This window comes from Synchiropus splendidus, chromosome 17 (genome assembly GCF_027744825.2).
Source record: "Synchiropus splendidus isolate RoL2022-P1 chromosome 17, RoL_Sspl_1.0, whole genome shotgun sequence".
Taxonomy (NCBI): Eukaryota; Metazoa; Chordata; class Actinopteri; order Syngnathiformes; family Callionymidae; genus Synchiropus; species Synchiropus splendidus.
Window position 1 is genome coordinate 16,329,726 of NC_071350.1, and position 21,047 is coordinate 16,350,772.

At 46.3% G+C, this 21,047-nt stretch overlaps 1 protein-coding gene across 5 annotated transcripts; it reads right to left on the reverse strand.

Annotated features, from left to right (window-relative positions):
• dpysl3 (dihydropyrimidinase like 3) lies at positions 1-20,792 on the reverse strand. Of its 5 annotated transcripts, none has more exons than XM_053847057.1 (14): positions 20,451-20,792; positions 14,483-14,571; positions 12,921-13,105; positions 11,423-11,587; positions 10,974-11,035; positions 9,456-9,536; positions 9,299-9,367; positions 8,990-9,110; positions 8,768-8,924; positions 8,552-8,693; positions 7,099-7,269; positions 5,086-5,265; positions 3,057-3,210; positions 1-1,704 (listed from the first exon to the last, which is right to left on the reverse strand). In XM_053847057.1, exons 1-14 carry the CDS (start codon positions 20,775-20,777, stop codon positions 1,610-1,612), a joined length of 1,998 nt encoding a protein of 665 aa, XP_053703032.1. In that variant the 5' UTR covers positions 20,778-20,792; the 3' UTR covers positions 1-1,609. The 5 variants fall into 5 exon arrangements, with proteins under 5 accessions (XP_053703032.1, XP_053703031.1, XP_053703035.1 ...); XM_053847056.1 differs by having other exon boundaries at positions 3,039-3,210; XM_053847060.1 differs by lacking the exon at positions 20,451-20,792 and adding an exon at positions 18,687-18,951.
• Between the last annotated feature and the right edge of the window lie 255 nt (positions 20,793-21,047).

Sequence of the window (21,047 nt, forward strand, 5' to 3'; positions counted from 1 at the left end):
TCGGGTTACAACTTCTCTTTATTCAGTAAAATCACGGCGCCACAATACACCCGACTTCGGATCTATCGTTTGTGGGACTCGGTACAACAGTATAAAAGAAACAACATAAAAAAAAAAACAACAAAAGGTCGTCAAAGGTACATAAATACAACAAACCACAACTTGAGCGCGGAGTCCGCCGGGCACACGGCCCGCTCCCCCCCGGGGACGTAAAACACTTTGATCCTCGTGGAATTTTAGGGTTAATGCAGCTGTTGGACTGTGATGTTGACTAGCAACATGGTGGAGGATGGTTAGCATGTTAGCGACAGAGAGCAACGCAAACCCTTTGCCTGGTAGCATTCTAGCATTTTACAGTTGAGAGCAGTTGTTTTTCATTTGTATTGTTAAGACCAACTTACACCATTATGTCAAAACATTATGACCACTCTTGCTGAGCTTTTATGCCGACTGCGAACGACAGGTAGTGAATGTACGCTCTACAGGACTATTCCTTACCCAAGAAACCGTTATACCCACAATACCGCTAGCAGTTTACCCTGTATTCTGGTTGGTTCAGCATCGTACCAGTTTTTATGGACCCTTGCCTGGAGAGGTCCCATTTCAAACCACTTACTAGTCCAGAATCAGAGTGGAAGATGGTATGGGGGGGGGAACGCAAACTACGCAGGCTAACCTTACTTTGTTATACACATCAACGAAAAACTATCATCAGCGAACTTGGGAATAAAGTGTCCGACAGTTCCAAATTCATTGGTTCGCCTGGACCCTAAGGACCAACAATGGACCTTAGGGTCTAGTGGCGTGCTAACTGTTGCTGGTTCATCCTCTTCAATGGTCTGGCGGGTGGTTCGCGGAAATGTCGGGTGGTATGTCAGCGCCCCCTACTGATGGGTTGCAACCCAAAAGTGAGCCTAGAACGGAATTGTGGGTTTTCGTAGAGCACGGCTTGGGTACCAAGAACGAAACCCAAGCGGTCATAATGTTACGACTAGTTTGAAGACTATATCCTATCAGTCCTGTGCGCAAATGTGGTTATCATTGAGCGAAAAAAAAACAAAAAAACAGACGTGGTTTCACTTGAATGTGACGAAGTGCAGGCAAACAAAAGACCTGTGGGAACAGTCAGTCGTTTTTTTTTTTTAACAACACTTATCATCACGTGGTGAGTGACATCACAGGAGAGGTCCCGTCACCACCGCTGTTGTGGCCCATACCGCGTCCTGGCTAACCCACACAGGCTGCGACACATGGACATCAAGCAAGCACACACCGCCACCTAGAGCTACTCCATGGAACTGCATGACCACGGCACGCCTAATGACCGAGTCTAAGCTAAGTCGTGAGGGGAGGGTGAAAGTAAAAAAAACACTCGAGTAAAGCAGCGTCTACTTGTCCTGTGAGATCATTAGCATAGCACCAAATTTGCCTTCTGTTAGCGGTGGAGTCACAGGAAAGCGGGACACTGCTCTTCTCTACGTACGACGGACAGGTAAGGCATGAGGATTCAGTGTTTTTGTCTTTTTCTTTGTTTGCTTTTAAACTAATCACGTCCGACTCCTCTCTCCGTATTCCTCCTCCTGGCTGTTGTCGTCTGTTGGGCTGCTGCTTAACTGAGGGAGGTGATGTTGGAGCGGCCACCAGGGGGCACCACAATGCGGCGTCCGGCGGGCCTGATGGGGACGTCGTCTGGAGTCGGAGGTCCTGCAGAGAGGGTGGAGGGTGACTAACACGTGACATCGGGTGCTTCCTTGTGGTGCTTCACACATAATGACCGTCACAGTTTTCACTGGAAATGCAACTCAAGTTCAATTGTTACTTTAAAATATTTTTATATTTAAATGTATTTTTTAAATGTTCCATTTCTGATTAGGTAGTTATGTTTTTTTTAATTTATTTCCAACATGAATGTGTTATTCTTTCCTACTACTGGCCTTTTTTTTTTTAGACATTTCACTTTACTTTTATTTTTATTATTATTTCATATAGGTGTTTCGAGTTTTGAACATTTTTTTATTTGCATTGCATTGCATATTTTTTTTTAATTTTATTACTATTACTTCCCCAGTTGTATGATATACAATATATTTACCGTCTAGATTTTTTGTGTGCATCAAATGTTTTTTCAAAACTTTCTTTTATTAGTTTGGATGTTTATTTTTATCTATTTACTTATATATTTATGTTTAATCAAACAGTTGCATTTTAACAGATTCCTATCTCTCAAAGTGTCAAATATTTTTTGTTTTGTTATCTTTCACTCCAATGTTGACTATTTATGTTTGATTTATTTATTTATTGTATATTTGTTGACCTTCATCCACTTAACCATGGTTTTGTCCATGATTGTATGTTGTGTTTTACTGTGCTTATGGAATATTATTTTTCTGCTGCTGCTTATAAGATGTATTCATTTCTTTTGTTATTGGTGTTTAGCTCTAAATATTATTATTAATAATAATAATAATAATAATAGTGTAACATCTGAAGGGGATTTAAGGATCACTCCTCTCCCAAACAAAGACCAACAATTACAAGAAAAACACTTCCGGTTCTGCCAGTAAATGTCGTCACTAGGCGATACAACACAGCGCCCCCTGGTGAAGAGCAACTGCGCCGCTGCAGACGTCACCAGAGGCCCTGACTCACTCTGGAAGCCAAACAAACACGTGTGATGGTTACAAGGCTGAGCTGCAGCCAGACTCCCCTTTCCTCAAGTTCATTGAGTCAAATTCCTTCCAGCAAGAGTCACCTCCATTTTCAAGTCGACGGCGAGCGTCGGAAACAGTGAAGGATTTCGTCAAACCAAACCACCTTGACAAGGCGTCGGGAGATGATTGAATGTTGAGGAAGTGCGTCGGCTTTTATTTCTGAGGATAAACTTTGACTTCATCCACCAGATGTTGGATTCCTGCGTGAGTCAGGAGGCGGGTGCGAGGAGGAAGCATGCGCAGCAGCGGTGACAGATAATATGATGGGATGTTTCTGTATCATCATCATGCGCCGCGGTGTGGGGTGCGTTCGGAGTCGGCTCTCACCGCTGGGCGCCGGGTTACCTGCGAGACTAAATCCAGACTGGTGCAGGTTCCTGATGGGCTGTTTGGTGGGAGACGTGCGAGCAGAAGCGGACGGGGTGCCGCCGCGGGACAGGGAGAACTCGGAGACCGGGCCGTCGTACATTCCTCTGGGAACCGCCCTGAGAACCGCCAGCTGGGGGGGGGAGCATGGAGAGGTTAGCTTCACCTGAGAGTGCTTTGTTTTTAGCCACAAAAACCTTTCAAATGTGACCACGAAGAGCCCAAAAAATAGAGAAGAAAAGACTGAAAATGAATCTCAAATGAATGTAAATAAATAAATATTAAATAGACTAAAAGTTGGGTTTTTTTTATTATTTAAATTGAAATAAAGCTCCAATCTTTAGGGAGGCAAAGCTGTTTTTTAAAAAAAAGGAAAATAAAATAAAAATGGGGTAAAAAAAAATAAGACAATGGCAGTTGACAGTGATAAAAAATAAATGCTAAACAGAAAAAATTGATATAATAAAGGGTGAAAATGAAAAACAGATTTGAGTTGAAAAGAAAAAAGTTGCTGTCAGGAAAGAAAAAAACAGTCAGTATACAACATTGTGTGAGATAATAAATTGGCAGTTAAAACAGTAAAAAAAAACAGAGAAAAAGCAGATTGTCAAAACATAACCTTGACTGACAACTGGAGAACAGCGAGCTGAACCGGCTCCTGCTGTGTCGACTGCTCTCCGCCGTCAGCAAGCAGGAACGTAAGTGAATTAAACTTCAGCTCTGTTGCTGGTTAAAAACAAACATCTGCCAATGAAGCAAGAAAACACTGGCTGCTCCCAGAGTCAACAAAGCCCTGTTGCCATAGCAACCGGAGCTGCCCAAACAGAGAACACGTGTGGCTCGGTGCAAATCCCGACTCCGGTCCAAGCCATGACTCAGCAGCATCGGTGGTTACAGCGACGTACCAAACAGGTCTGGCTGCTTCTGAGCATGTCAGACTTGGACCCCCCAAACTGTGGGGTGAAATCCAGCCAGTGACTTGAGGCTGATCTCGACTGGCACCCCGACTCCAGTTCTTCATTTTAACCCCCAAATTCTTCTTACTAAGTGTAGCGTTCTCGCAACTACGACAGTTGAAGTAGATCAAGAGGTTGTACTTCCTGTAGCTGATACAGTAGTAGTAGGTACAGTAGTAGTAGTACAAATAGCTGCAAGAATAGTGTAGTACGAGTGATGAAAGTGAAGGCAGTAAAATTGGGAACTGTACTTATTGTAGCTGTATGTAGTTATTATTATGGTAGTACAAGCAGAAAAAACTGTACAGTTGTAGTAGCAAATGAGAGTACCAGAATACTATTCTGGTGGTCCAGTGGTACTAATAATAGCGTTAGTTGTTATTGAAGTAGTAGCAGCAGTAGGAGCAGTCATAGTAGAAGTTGTCGATGTAGTCGTAGTAGTTCAAATCAAGTAGCCTTGTCTTCAAGGCAGTTAAAAAGTACTGGCAGTCGTCACATTACTGTGAGCCAAGACTTGAGTAAGAGGAAAAGTTGTTGTACTAAGAAATACTATCCATTATCCAGACTTGTTGCAAGAAATTTAGAGTACTGTGTAACAGTAAGAGTAGTACTAGAAGAAGCAGCTTGGTGATTTTCTGTAGTAGTTATACTACTGTAGGTGTCTGGGTAAATGCAGTATTAGAACTGGCTGTACTGTAGCTCTACTATTACTATTGAGGCTTTAGTAATGTGTGGTAGTTGCATGGCATTAGTAATAGTGAGACATGCGATAGTCGTAGTAGTTGCTGAGGTAGTAGTCGCAGTAGTAATCTGAGTAATGTTAATGTATAGGGTGGTAATTGCAGTAAGTAGTATCAGAAGACGTAGCCGTAGAAGTAGCAGCCCCAGATTATTGTACTTCTGGTAGTAGTAGTAGTAGTAGAGGCTGGTCGTAGTGGCATTGGCAGTATATAGTTGAACTGTAAGAGAGGCGTGAGCAGTGGTTCTGTAGTACCACACACATCAGTACACTGGGCTGGGGACGGCATCACGGCAGCCATGTTTGGACTCACCTGCTTCCTGGCTTTGATGCGCTTGTAGGCGAAGTCGGGGAAGGGGGAGCAGGGGATGAAGCGGCCCACTCCAGAGGTGGCGTGCAGGGTCCCATCTTCCAGCACGACCTTGCCCTGACAGATCACCGCCTGAGGAGCGCCGCGCAGCTCCGTGCCCTCGAAGATGTTGTACTCAGCAGCCTGGTGTGGAGCAGCACAGGAGCGTCAGGAGCAGCTGCAGACGCCGCCGCCGCCGCCTGACTGACTGACATGACTCATCATGAAGGCACCACAACAGGACACTGCATTGTCAACACCTCCAGAAATGAAAAGTAATTGAGGAGAGAAATATATCTTCAGTCAAAAGTGACAGTAAACCCTCTAAACACTGCACTGCAAAAATGAATTAAATATACTTTGGAAATTATATTTTTTTATTAATCCATTATAGGTTTTTTGATATTTTTTCACTTTAATAATAAGTACTTAAGATTAGATTAAGATTTATTATAGAATCTATGAAAATAAAATACATGAAAAATATATTTTTAAATTCAATAAATTTGTACAAAATAAGTTAATAAAACTTCTGTTATAATAATCATATTGTAGCATGTTTAAACAACACGTTCAGTATTGTTTATACAACATTATATAACATACTAGACAATAAAAGGAAAAACACACCGACGTGTTGTGTTTTTAGGACAACAAAGATGAAAAGAACTGGAGGTCAAATGAGGATTTTGGGAGGTGCAGAAGAACAGACTCAGACGTGACTCTCACTCGTCGCTCCCTAACTCAGCACGAGTGCCAGTCCAACCTCCTGATGCTCCTCACATCCTTGTTTCCCTCACGGTGCCAAGCATGATGTCACCACTCAAAGCGTCCACTCTTGCGTGTTTACGTAACCCTGAGCACTGACTGTGGTATCCGTGGAGGAAATGAAGTCAGATGTCGATGACAGACTGAGACTCCACACTCCAGCACAGGCCGCGTGAGGTCACCTGCTTCACCAGCTGTTCCCAAGGGTCCGACCTGTCTCGGGACCGGGCCCCCTCAGCTCCTCTCTCTGAGCGTGTTCGCGTGAAACAGGGAAAGTACCGGCGAGCGCTCCAGCTCCTGAACATCCACCGGGACTTTGTTTCCGTTCTGGGAAACTGGAGCCACTTTGGAACAGGCTCAACTATGTGGCTGCTGTAACAGGCGGCGTCTGCTCCTCACATTCACAGTTGTTGGGTCCAAAGTCGCTCCGGACCCAAGTGCTTCCAGTTATAGGCACTGAACCCGACAACACAAATCAGAGCTTATAGACCGTCAACCGGGATAAGACGGACCTGCTTCATCACATGACCTTCACTTGGATGACTCACTTCCTGTCACATGACTACAACTGTGTAGCATTATTATTGTTGTCATTACTGTTCTCATTCAGGTGCGAACATGCAAAAATATGGATTATGACTGTGTTTCACTCTACACCAGCAGGATCATGAAGCAAATCAACATTCAATACATAAAGTTAATACATAATAAAGATTTTTTTAATCTACATAAAGTGCACTAAAATGATTTCTGTCACTTCCAATATTAAAGTAATATTAATAATAATATAAATAGATATGCAATTCAGCTTGTTTCATTTATATTTTACCCCAATTTATTTCACGTTTCTTTATTATTTTAAAAGAATGATGAAATCAACAATTTTATTCAATGAAATTGAGATTGCAGTCTTCTGATAATCCTAATTCTTGGTGTCTCGTGGAACCTTTTTTTGTAGATCATACATGTATGTTCTATGAAATATCTTCTCCAGTTATATTTATTATTTGTTTTATCTACTTGCTATTTTCAGTCACTTTTGTGACATGATTTCCTTTCAGAAAAAAACAAAAATAAGTTGAAATAAAACAAATTAAATCCAGAAAACAGTGAAATAATTATATTAAAAATGAATCTGTGAAGACTGAAGTTGCGTCACTCTGAGGTCATCCAAGGTCAACGGGACCCGAACAAGGGGCGTGACTTTACCGAGTTGTGCGTCTTGGCCGTGACGGTGCGAACGGCGTCCGTGTCCCAGATGACCAGGTCGGCGTCGGAGCCCACGGCGATCCGGCCCTTTCGTGGGTACAGGTTGAGGATCTTGGCCGCGTTGGTGCTGGTGACGGCCACAAACATGTTCTCGTCCATTTTACCTGAAGTCTGAGGAGAGCAGTGATGTCACAGCTCCGGCGGCCATGTTCCCCCAACGGCTGTGCACTTCAGCACCAGCTTCATGGAGATAAGTGTTTTGTCTGGTTTGCATCTGTAATCTCTAAAGTGTGTGAGAATTTTTAAAATTCACCAATGAATTTTAAATGTAATTATTAAGAAAAACAAGTTTAAAATGAAACATAGTTAATAATTCAGAATAAAAAATCAAATATATTTGTTTTCTATTGAGCAACATCCATTTTCTTTACTGGACTCTTCTGACGTTATATTTGTATTTATGTCATTTAAAATGTTTTAAACTTTGTTTTAAGTTATGAATAATAATTCCACTTTTCCCAATAAACCCATTCCTTCCTGACCAAAGGCAAGATCTAATCTAACCACCAATATTCATCATTACTATTGTTTGTCACATTTATTGTGATTTAATATATTACATAAGCAAAAATAGTAATATTGAATTTAAAAATACATTTATTTCCAACACTAAAATTTACCTAAACTTAAACATTTAGATTCATCCAATTTCTTTTAAATCATGAATGATAAAATATTTACATTTCACCAATATTCTTTAAAAAAATCTATATATTTCAGCTTTTTATTTGACATTTCATTTTTTTTGACCATCATGATTCTACTTTTCGTCCTTAAGTTTATCACTCACATGAGAATACTTTTTTCTAATGGAATCTCCCACAAGTAAATAATATTAGTAGGTATCATTTTATTTCAAAATAATATTTTCAGAAACTAATGAATACATTTCAGACTCAACTATTTTCCTCATGTAAACACTTATTTCATAACAATTTTTTGTATATTCTGAACCAATTATTTCAAATGACTTTTTTTAACCTCACAAAAGCCACATAAATCATAAGTATTATATATCGATTTATGAAATACTTTCTTAAAGCCATTGCTATTCATGAGCGTTACAGGGTGTCGAGGGGGTGGAGTCTACACCAGCACGAGTCTCCAGAGGAAACCCACACCCACGAACTGCTTCAGTTCGCTAACCACGACTCCTCATCCTCCATCATCCAACTTTACACTCTACTTTTTTTCTCATTTGTAAAGTGAACGCAGCAGATACGAGCCGTGAGTCTGTGTGTTCCGCTCCACACAGGCAGACAGTGACAGAGAGCAGACAGTTTGAGGACGCAGCGCAGCTATTTTCAGAACCAGCCGTGTCAACATGAAACCCTCTGAAGACAAAAGCGTCGCTGCGTGGAGTAAAAATAGTTTGCCATCGACAGAAGCTCACCACGGCTTTGTCCCAGATGAGCGCCATCCTCTCCTCCACGCCGTTCACCCCCTCGGGGATCTGGGTGAAGTCGTCCTTGCCGATGGCCTTCTGGGCGACGCTGAAGGTGCAGTGGGCGCTGCCGGCTACGCTCAGGTCGCCGCTGAGGGATAGAAAAAGTCCATGTCTGGCTTGTGTTTCGGTGTTGTGGAGGGGATTTGGGTGAGTGACTCTGACCTGGAGAGCAGCGTGTTCAGGTAGTCTGGCGTGGTGGGGTCGGGACTGAGGGGGGGCGAGGTGACGAAGGAGGCGGCCTTGGCCCAGTTCTTGCTCCAGTAGTGCGTCCCGTCGGTGCCCAGGCTGGCGGTGATGGGCTCCCCGAACACCACGTTGCCTGCCGCCGACCACAGACCGTCACATGGCGTCACGCCGACACTCACCAGCTCTGCCAGCGCTGACCTTTCTTCCGGGCCTGCGAGATGATGTCGGCCGCGCTTTTGCTCATGACCCGGGTCACGTACAGGGGACAGTTGGTCTGGCTGGCGATGGTGACGGCCCGGAACACCGCCTCCGCCTCCAGCTGCAAGACAGCCACTTTCATTTTAACCTTGGAGTGACCTTTGGAACCGGGCCAAAGGCGAAGACGGAAACACATTCAGTAACACGTCTCCTGAAACGTCCCAGGAACACGTGCGCCCCTGAAACCTCTCTTGTTTACTGTGTTTCAATGGACTCCAGGTTGGAGGGAGATGATTGACTGGCGTGTACCTCCTCAGGTCGGCTCAGCACGTGTCCCTCTGGTCCAGTTATGCCCATCTGCAGCATCCGGGCCTGCTCCTGTTCCACAGAGCCCACCAGATCCCAATGAACACAGGAATAAAGGCAGGACAAACACCACAGTGCAACGAATCAAGGTACGGTTTACCTCCGCGATAATCTCGCCGTTCTCCGCGTGGACCTGAGCGATGCCCCCTCTCTCGGCCAGGAAGGTGAAGACCTCGTAGAGCTGGAGGAGAACACTTGGTCAAATTAGAGCTGACAACATTCAAGTATATTAAAACAAGGGCGTCAAACTCCAACACACAAGGGCCCCAAATCTGAAAGGCTCACGTCTCTTCCTTAGCTTAGCATCTACGATAAGGAAGCTAAAGAACGTCTGTTCCTTAGCATCTAAAATAAGGAAGCTAAAGAATGTCTGTTCCTTAGCATGTACAATAAGGAAGATAAAGAACGTCTGTTCCTTAGCATCTAAGATAAGGAAGCTAAAGAATGTCTGTTCCTTAGCATCTAAGATAAGGAAGCTAAAGAATGTCTGTTCCTTAGCATCTAAGATAATGAAGCTAAAGAACGTCTGTTCCTTAGCATCTAAGATAAGGAAGCTAAAGAATGTCTGTTCCTTAGCATCTAGGATAAGGAAGCTAAAGAACATCTGTTCCTTAGCTTAGCATCTAAGATAAGGAAGCTAAAGAATGTCTGTTCCTTAGCATCTAAGATAAGGAAGCTAAAAAACGTCTCTTCCTTAGCATCTAAGATAAGGAAGCTAAAGAATGTCTGTTCCTTAGCATCTACGATAAGGAAGATAAAGAACGTCTCTTCCTTAGCTTAGCATCTAAGATAAGGAAGCTAAAGAATGTCTGTTCCTTAGCATCTACGATAAGGAAGATAAAGAACGTCTGTTCCTTAGCATCTAGGATAAGGAAGCTAAAGAACGTCTGTTCCTTAGCATCTAAGATAAGGAAGCTAAAGAACGTCTCTTCCTTAGCTTAGCATCTAAGATAAGGAAGCTAAAGAACGTCTGTTCCTTAGCTTAGCATCTAAGATAAGAAAGCTAAAGAACGTCTGTTCCTTAGCTTAGCATCTAAGATAAGGAAGCTAAAGAACGTCTGTTCCTTAGCATCTGAGCTAAGGAAGCTAAAGAACGTCTGTTCCTCAGCTTAGCATATACGCTTAAGAACGTCTTAGCATCTTCAAAGGCCATGACATCCGCGTTGCTACAACTTTAGTTTCAAGCTGCCCATGTCGCTGGCCACATGACTTGGCGGGTTGGATTTGGTCCCGAGGCCCTGGGTTTGACACCAGCTGCGGTCCAGTGGCCGGCTTCATGTCATCCTGACCGACAAGATCATCTCCAGATGCAGCAGACACATGGAGTCCTGCCCAGAGTGCTGAACTGCTGAACTTCCACCAGCACATCACTTGACTGAACTTTTGGCCTCAACCATTACGCTTGCGTAACAAGCGCAGCGTAACAAGCATGAGTTACGACTCTAACTCGTGTCCTTCTCTTTCGCGGTTCAGGATCTAAAATGAAACGCTTGAGGTTCCGGTGCTGCCTTTCTCTGCAGAGTCTCGAACCGGTTACCTATGTCAACAGACTTCTACCCAACTGTGTTGACTCAGCCACAGCAAACCCAGTCAGCTGTTTCTTTCAATGTCAAAGTACCTCGCTGTTGCTCATCTGGTAGAAGTCCTTGTACGCCATGTAGACCTGGAAGGAGTTGACGCCTGGGAATGTCAAAGGAAACAAGTCAGTGATGATCTTCCAACATTCCAATTCTTGTCCGTGATTGGCTGAGCTGCTGCACTGAAGGGGCGACCTTCCCACTGCCCCAGAAACAGGAAGCTGTTTCCTCCAAAATAAAAGGACGACTTGTTTTGTGGCCCTCCAAACGCTCTCCTAGTCAGTGATTCATGAATATGAATTTACCAGAATAAAATATAGAGTATGGCTTTTTACAGATGTGTAGCAGGGGTGGGACGGTGCCCCCTATTGAGCAGCTAGTCTCCTCAATTTGCAGCCTTTGCTGCCAAGTCTGCAGCAGCACATTTCTCCCATCTATCCGATCTAACCTCACTAGAAGCTCCCAAGTGACTCGGACTTGCTGCCCCCACCTTTCTCCTTGATGAGACTGTCCACTTCCTGCTTCACGTCGTCGCTCCAGTGCGTGATGTCCACGTGCAGAGAGTAGTCGCAGCAGACCTTGTCGTCGGCCCACTGCCTCCACTGGTCGAAGGCCTCCACCAGGCTGCAGCCCACCTCTGGGATCACATGATCCACTGGAGGAAGAAGACATGATGTTCTGATCAGGATAAAGGAACAGGAAGCCCTCACAAGCGGCGCTCTCTGGTTCTCAGCTTCTTCTGTTTCCAGTGTTGAGGGACACAAGCCTCACACTGTAACACAAGCCCTGAGTGATGAATGGAGCCAGCGAAGGAAGCTAATGTTGTTCAACAGACTGTTGTATCTCCCAGCTGTTGCTCTGCTCCCGCTCACACTGCTGCTCTTTTTCCAGGAGAGACACCAGTTCACTGCCCCCAAATCTCCACAGAAGCTTTAGTGTGACCGCCCCTCTGGACTGTTGCCCACAGCAGACGGAGAGCTCCTTTTCTGTTCTCTCTTTCACCACAAACCTTTCGTAGGCCAAGCTATGACAGTTTTATTACATGTTTATGACCTGCCATAAATACGAACTTCATTTTTCAAGCTAATAAGTTGAGTAAATCCAAATGCTGGAGCCAGTTCCTGATTTCTTGAATGTCAATCCAGCCACAAACTGCAAGGTCGACATGGCTCCAAGTCCCAAAGGATGAGTCGATGCTGTCAGACCTCCTGTGGCCCACTTAGCTAATGTGTGCCTCAGTTACCTCAGTTCCTTGCTTCTGAGACTCTCTCCGTGCTGCTACTGCACTGGAACCAGAACTCATGTAGTGACCCACTTCCCCAGCCCACTGTTCCTTAGCTTAGCATCTAAGATCAGGAAGCTAAAGAACGCCTGTTCCTTAGCATCTAAGATAAAGAACATCTGTTCCTTAGCTTAGCATCTAAGATAAGGAAGCTAAAGAACGTCTGTTCCTTAGCTTAGCATCTAAGCTCAGGAAGCTAAAGAACGCCTGTTCCTTAGCATCTAAGATAAAGAACATCTGTTCCTTAGCTTAGCATCTAAGATAAGGAAGCTAAAGAACGTCTGTTCCTTAGCATCTAAACTAAGGAAGCTAAAGAAGGTCTGTTCCTTAGCTTAGCATCTAAGCTCAGGAAGCTAAAGAACATCTGTTCCTTAGCATCTAAGCTAAAGAATGTCTGTTCCTTAGCTTAGCATCTAAGACAAGGAAGCTAAAGAACGTCTGTTGCTTAGCTTAGCATGTAAGATAAGGAAGCTAAAGAACATCTGTTGCTTTGCTTAGCATCTAAGACAAGGGAGCTAAAGAACATCTGTTCCTTAGCTTAGCATCTAAGATAACAAAGCTAAAGAACATCTGTTTCTTAGCTTAGCATCTAAGGTAAGGAAGCTAAAGAATGTCTGTTACTTAGCTTAGCATCTAAGATAAGAAAGCTAAAAAACGTCTGTTCCTTAACACCTCCCCCCCAGACCTTTACTTCATCACCCCGTACCAATCATGGTGGTTCCTCCAGCCAGAGCGGCCTTGGATCCCTGAGCGAAGTCGTCCACGGTCGTGGTGCCGCGGTACGGCATCTGGAGGTGAGTGTGAATGTCGATGCCGCCAGGGATCACCATTTTGCCGTTGGCCTCGATGGTCTTCACCCCGCCAGGCACGATCAGGTTGTCGCCGATCTGCCTGGATGAAAACATGCCGGTCACAACACAGTTTAACCAACTGAATAGGTTTAGAGCAAAATTGTATTTCTGTTGTCATGACAACAGAGCAACTATTTCTATGTATGTCATGCCACATTGATAGAATCAAACCACTTCACGTTCTCGTGCTAATAATTGAATTATATGAGCAAAAGAGCCCATTGTAATGAACCTGTCCCGGAGAAGGAAACAGGTTTCGTCCACACAGCACCGCGACTTGGTGCCGCTCCCAGACTCTGCCAAAGTCCCGGCAGATATCTGGGTGACCATTACGCAACAGTCCAGCAGGACCAAAGGCTGTAATTGGGAAAATGAACTTGGACACGGAGGGAGGGAGGGGGGGGGGGCGGAGGGATGGGGGAAGGGAGCTTGCATGACCCTGAGGACAGGAAACACACAAGAGGGCATTTCCTGAAGTCCATCTGATTCAACTGTCTCTGTGAATAACAGCAGCAGCTCGCAATGAAGACTTGCGTTGAACTTCCCCAAAGTGTCCGATTCATGAGGCTGGGAATCAAACCCACAACCTTCACCACCCACCACCCTATCTGTTAGCATGCGACACGGCCCTCTCCCCGCTGCTTTTTCATAGAAAACGCCGCCGGGAATGAGTCCAGTGAGTAGGGCAGCCTGCTAATCTGAGAGGGAGACTGAGAGTGTTTTTTTGCACAAAGAGATCTGATCTGACTGCGGTTGTGTCTTTTCAACCAGGACCAGGACCTGAATAATAAAGACAAATCACAGTGTAATGATCCTCCTCTCCTGGCTCAGACCTGTTCTAATGACCTGCTCAGTAAGTCTACACTCAGGCATCAACATAATCTGGATGAGGGTGATGTGAGAGGTGGAGATAAAAAGTCTTGAATCTCTCTAGAGCTGTGAAACCCTGCAGCCACGTTTTGTCTTCATGAGAAGGGATCAGGACAGAAGGACACACTTCACTCACAGTAATCTGTAACCTAGTGGGAGCACCGGGTTAAAGAGTATGGATTTTTCTTTTTCTTTTGGAACCTCTGCCCTCTAGCTCAGCTCTTTTTCAATAATGTCATGATGGTACTAATGTACAGACTAACATAATCTGGGTTAGACATGGACACTAGCGGTTGATAGCAAATGAAAAAGTGAGCTCTCCTCACAGAGTTTCCTCTTCATCAACAGCCGACATCGCTGGGAATCGAACCCACAACTCTAACCAGAAACCTCCCAACAATCCACTGTTATAACCAGATTATGTACATGTCGTTGACAATTTATTTTGCTGGTGTTGTGCTCATGCTAGTGTCAAGAAGCTTCTAAACAAAAACATCATTCTGCCTTCTGGCTCAGCTCTTTTTCCATCACGAGTCACGTGACTCACTTGATGACGCCGTCCTCCATGTAGACGTCGGCGTGAAACGACTGGTCATCGTTGACGATCCGGCCGCCCTTGATCAGAAGCCTGTCGCTCTGCGTGGACAAAGACAGAGAGAGAGACAGGTGAGAACCCGATGAATCTGAACACATCACTGTAGGCAGCCATTGTTTTTGTTTGTTTTTCACCTCCTGATTTCTAAGCTGTTTGTTGTAGATCATTGTTTGTTTTCACAGCTTGACCTACGGATGGTCCCTCAGAGCCTGATCCAAAAATGCGTGCTCTGACTGGGCCTGTCCTCAGCATGACGCTGCAGGATCGGAGCTAAATCTGCTCTCACTGGGACGATCTCGGATTAAAGCAACATTTCTATTACGCAACAGACAGATGTCATTTCTGTGTCAGACCAGAGCAATCGATCAGCGAGGAGGCCAAGATTGAAGCTCAGTCCTGTCGTGACGTCGTGTGGTGCGATCGGGGCGTTGCCATGACGCCACGCTGCCAAACCTGCCTCTGCTGCAGACGACCGGGCCGTCGCCAAGGCAACCAGCTGACTGCAGCGAGAGGAGACCAGAAAAAAAAGACGGGGGTTTTCGTGCGTTGCCGGAGTAAACAGTTCCAAAATATAATCAGGGCGAGCTGCAGGAAGGGTGAGGGACGGGAGCGGCGCAGTGAATCAAGTGTGTGGACAGTTACGATGAATTACAGGACACAACTGTGACCATGCTGCTGAGCCTGCGAGTCAAAGTGGAGAATCATTCCAGCATGGCGTCGTGCTGCAGCTCTGTCGTGTGCTCGACCTTCAAGACGGTCTCTTATTGCACAGGCCAACTGGTCCAAGCTAGCCAGGGTTACGGCTTTGTGAATAAGCCATTGTATCCGATGAGCTCCCTCTCTTTGATCCAAGACTCAAATTCCCAGCGGATTAAAGTTAAATCGAAGCAGAACTTGGCGGCCGCTGAAGTCGATCTGGAAGGAAGTGAGAGTTTGTGAGCCGCTGTGCTGTTTATGATCTATGTTGCTCCTGCGATCCAGACGCTGATGACTGCTGGCTGCAGGAGGGTGTGGTGGTCTGCAGGAGTTACACAAGCCCATCAGCAGACTTGACTCTGACATGAGGGGTGGTCACCCGAGAGTTCAGGACACGGTGTTTCTGCTGTTTAGACCCTCCTCAGTCTCCCTCCAGATCACCGCGTCATCAGCAAACATCATAGTCCACAAAGTCTCTGACCCACCTCTCCTTCTCTGCTGAACCTCCTGCGCCAGCAGCGACCACAACACTGCCAAAATCACTGCGCTTCAATATCAACAAGGCGGCTCAGAAACTGCTGAGTCAGCTCTTCCCAACATTTCGGAGGAAAATATAACTTTGCAAAATAAATAAAGGAGTGCATCACTATCATGATAAAGACAGAAATGACTTTGTTGAAGACGAAGAATTAATGTCCAGTCAGATGGACTTGATAGCTGCTCTCCTCACGTAATGCTCACTGTATCAAAAATAATCCACACAGAGTTGTGGGATCAATGAAACTATTGATCCTTCTGCTTTGGGTATAGATGACACTGTCATGAAAATCATGTTTGTCTTGTTCTTAGCTGTGTGAGTCGTAATGTTTTGGTTATTTAAGAAGCATGTTTTGATCTCAGGGTTCACTTGGGAAGCGGAAAATATCGGCGATAAATGACTGTCGCTGGGGAGATGATCACTCATTGCAACACCAGCGTTGATGGTGATCTGATCTGAACTTCCATTCGGGGTCATCAGCCATGACCTTGTATGTCAATCACTTCCACCGCGCTCTGTTTCAGCTGGGATGGATCAAAGACCCGGCTGACAGTCAGTCGCCGCTGACTGGAATCCTACACACCTGAGTGAGTCCCTGCGACCGAGTGGCTGGGCAGGAGGTGGATCTCACTCATAAGAAGTGAGTCCCACACGGCTGAGGGACTCAAGATGGGCCTAGAGTTGGGAGTTGGAGTTGCGAGACGGGATGTGACTCAGGAGAGTCCATGTGATTCTTCTGAGCTAATGCTCAGATGAGCATGAGAGAGAAGGCAGAGAGGAAGGAACTATATAGCAGGTAAGTGAAGAGACAGGACATGAACCGGAGGTGCCGTCTGTCGATGTAGACAATGGGGGTCAGTTAAAAAAAAAATCTTCATTTTTCATTTCAACTCGTGATAGAAATGAGCGTGTCATGTTTCTAACAGTTCTCATGCAACTGTAGCCGAGGACCAGACCAGTCGCCAGGCCAGAACTCTCACCCCACCCGGCTGCTCCTCCTCCCGTCTGCTGTCACACTCGAGGTGCGGCTCTTCTTTGCTCCTCCGTCACCAGCAAAGTGAAATCAAACCCAACGTCAGCGTGGATCCTGGATCCCACTGACCACCCAGATGTTGCCCAGCTCACCATGGCAACCAGAGGGTGGGGGGGGGCGACCTCGCCAGTCGAGCGGGAACTTTTCGCCAACTCAACCGAAACAAGATGCAGCCGATACGAGGTATTGTTGTTCTTTCTTCACCATCCAGTTTGATGTCAATATTTTCGCCTGCTAAGCAACAAGGCGGGAGCGCCCCCTCCCTCCCTCCCCCCACTTCCCCGCCCATGCTCCCAGTAGCAGTGGACTTTTCCACCGCTGGTCCCGCTTGCTAAATAATGAGCCCCGCTCATCAGGAAGTGGAAAGATGTTGTCAGCCGAGTGTGAGAGCAACATCCTGCTGTCGCCCAGTTTAAATCATGGTTCCGTTCGTCGCTTTCCCGCCTCAAGTCTCACATGACTCAGCACACAGTCCCCAGCAAAACTTCCAACTGCTGTGCTAAACAGGGCGAGCCAGCGTTCCACAATAATTCAGATCCCAGGTCGACCGTCAAGTGCATGAAGGCCACAGACGCACAGACGGGGCTGATTTGTTCTGGAGAGCATCCCACTCATGATCACTGAGCCGCTGGCATTCAAGGTGAAGCTTCATGAAGCCTTGCTGTCAGAGGTCAGTAGGAGGCGCTATTGGCTTTCAAGTGATGAGAGGTGAGATTAAAATTTCCAAAGGTTATGGAACAGACTGAGCGAGGCTTCATGAAGCCTCATCATCTTCAAGTCGAATCCCAGGAGCATGACCTCCAGAAGATTCATGAAGCTTCATCAGCAGAGCTTCCTGGACATCACCACTGACCCTGACAAGGGCTTAAGTAAGAGATGATCTGCTCCACTGTGTTTGACGGAGTGACGAAGGTTCATATGGGCAGATGCAATGGTGCAGGATCTTCAGTCACAAGGAGGAGAGAGCTGAGCTAAAAGACCAAGCTCTCATGAGATTTGGGTAGTGACTTGGACAAGAAGATGAGCAGGGTTCTGGACTTCATGGGGAGAAGCAGGGCCAGAGGTCTGGGAGCCCTGATCCCTCCCTGGCGAGGTGTTCCAGGCAACACCTCTGTTTTCTGGTGGAGGTCTTCAGGGAGAGGGAGGTCTGAGACTTGAAATGAGTCAGGAACCACCGCCCTCATCTGCCGCTCCGTCACGGACAGAAACGTCTCGCCATGACAGTCCCTCAGCCAGGGTCATCACCCCTGACAGATCATGAGGGGCTCCTTCTCCACTCCCTCAACAAACCCCTCAAAAATCTGGTTTGACTCGGTGCTACAGAACCACGAGCCCCTTCGCCCTGCAGCAGCCCTCTCTGACCCACACAATGCAGCAGCTTCCCCTGCGTTTCCATCCTTCCCTGCGTGACACTGGAGCACCGGTGTGGGGGATCAGCCGAGGCTCTCAGACAAAGGCGGGACCCGGGGCTGCACAATGACAATCCACACACAAAGACAGACGGGGGCTGCTTGTGATTCTGCACTTGTAACACACACCAGAACCATGAGCCAGGAGTCCGAGCCCATGCAGATATAAAGGTTTATCACAGCAGTAATGGGCGTGCACCCTCCCCCCTCACACCCCCGTCTCTCTGCCGCAGCTTCCAATCTCAACAGTAAAATCAATACTCCATCCAAACACATTGAAATATTTGCTGCTGTGTAAGTGACGTCACTGACATGCAATAGCCCACGGATAAAGCGCTTATATGACTCTATTTTAGCGGCGATCATGTGGGTTCCTTTCGTGTTCGGGGCCATTTAAGCCGAGGCGGCGGCGGAGGGAACCCACCCATGTTGTCCAAGTTCCCGCAGCCAGCGAGGCGCACAGAACAACCGTCTACTCACTGTGATCTTCGGGATGTTCTTTTTGCCTTGGTAGGACATTGTGGGTTCGATGTTGAACTGAAAAGAAAAAAGGCAAGGCTGGTCGGTATTCCCTCCGGACGGATGCTGCACAGGCCCTCGGCTGGATGGGAGCGTCAGGGAGCGACTGGTCCTCGGTCAGTGCGGCGAGCAGAAGCGCGGAGGAGCGACAAACCCGCCCGGCCCCTCCCTCTGCGCCCGACACCACCGAGAGGGGGCGCCAGAGAGCAGGGATCGGACCGGATAGGGGAAGATTTCTTTTTTAAATATCGATGTTTGGAGGCAACTAAACAGGAAAAAAATGAGACTGGACGAAGAAAAGAGTGGTATGAAATTGTTGTTTTTAAATGACGCGACTGAAAATATTTGTTAGTCTGACAACTACATGTGGACTGAGGAGCCCATCCCTACCACACACACGCGCACACGCACGCTGTGATGAGTGTCTATTGTTCCAGACTGAAGTGGCCCCCGTCCACTCCACCGGTCACTTCCTCTGCCACTCCCTGCTGATCAGGTCTGTGTGTGTGATGATGATGAATTAGTCATCAGTTGCATAAATTATATCAAATTCATCCATGTTTACACGACAAATTCACCCAGTTATTATTCATATATTACCATTATTATAGAAGCTGAACAAAAAGAAACACATATTTTTGCTGCACCATATTTTCTCCCTCCCAAAATAAGACAGAAATGATTTCAACATCAGCAGCTGTGGATGTTTCCAGACAGTCAGTTTAGTAGCCATCATCATTCTCCTCTCTGTGTTGACCAGCATGAGCTCTACAGTGAGTCTCTGCTGGACGACGCAGCTGGTTAACCTCTTTGCCACGTTATGTCCCTTCACTCACGAGTTTGTGGCGACAAATGAACGGAGCATTAAGAAAGAGTCAGGGGTTTTGGCTTCTGGCTCAGCTCAGACTGTGTCTAAGCGTGACGCAGTGGAGATCGGCACCTCAAAGCCTGCGACTGGTCCATGTTTTTGACACTACGCTTGTGCTGTTGATGATTACACCGCCCCCTAGCGGCGATCAAACTGAACTGCAACTATGATTAAAAGGTGCAGTAACTGACAGATTGGACTGTTTTTATTCCTCAGGGAGGGTTTGCCTCGGACAATGTGTCGTGATCGGCATGATCGGACCAGCGACTCATGAGTGGAGGCGGCGTCAGCTCCAGCGGGCCTCACTGACCCGACATGAGTCCACCCTACATGGTAGATCTGCCCACTCTGCGCTTGTCCGTCACCATCAGCAAGTTAATGTAGACGACTGATGGAGGCAAACACGCCGGCTGCTGAAAAGTGAGTCAAACTGATGACACTGTTTTAACTGAGGGGCCTGAACCACATTGATATCGACTGAAAACAATGTGGATTAAAAACAGTGCATCAAACAGAACGAACAAAACTGAAAATGAATGAAATTGTTGAAAAACACTTACAGCTATATGTTTTTTAATCACATTTTTTGTTATTTTTGGGGTCAAAAGTGGACCTTCAGAAGAAGAAACATTGGCGTTTAAAACGGTTTTCTGACAAAATTAATTCGGCGCCGAATGAAGTGGAAGTTAATTGACTGAAGTACCGCTTGCTGCCACTAGGTGCGATCATCATCAGTTACACACTGCACGTGATGCAATTTCAACAATATTCTATGTAACAATCTATACAGACTAAAGTTACTCTGATTTTACCGAAAACTCCAGAGCGGTTATGGATTCTTTGTGTTTCAAATTTACCGTCAAATGGCTCCAGGTCTTCGCCATCACTTCCCTGACTCCGACCTCCAGCAGCAGCGGCTCTGCCCGCACTCTCCCCCCGGCCGCGGGGCTTCTCCCGCCGGGTGAGCTCTCCGGGCTCCCCGCTCCTCTCGTGCAGGTGCTCGGGCTTCTGGAGCTCCTCTGTCCGACACTCAAAGCGTCAAAGTCGAGAGTTTTGCTGTCGAAAGCGTCCTTCACGCTGCAGAACAAACCTCCGTACTTGTGACGGGGCACTTGGTCAGCGGTGCCGGGCCTGGCCAGATACACCGGGAGCTCGTCGTGCGTGTCGGCCGAGTCTGACATCATGCAGCCGCGCGGCAGAGTCGCACGAGTCTGAGGAGCCACTCTGTGCGGAGGTGTGCGCGCGTCTGCGTGCGCGCGTGCACACTCCAGTGCGCAACATGCTGAAATGTATAATAAAAGTATAATAATACTTAATAATAATGATGTCTCAAATGATAATAATGTCTCAGGAATGACATGAATTGGAGCAAAACAAAAACAAAACATTCAAAGTATTGATCAAGGAAAACAAGTTCAGAACATTTAGTAGTTAATGCCAGGTTTTCTCAAAAA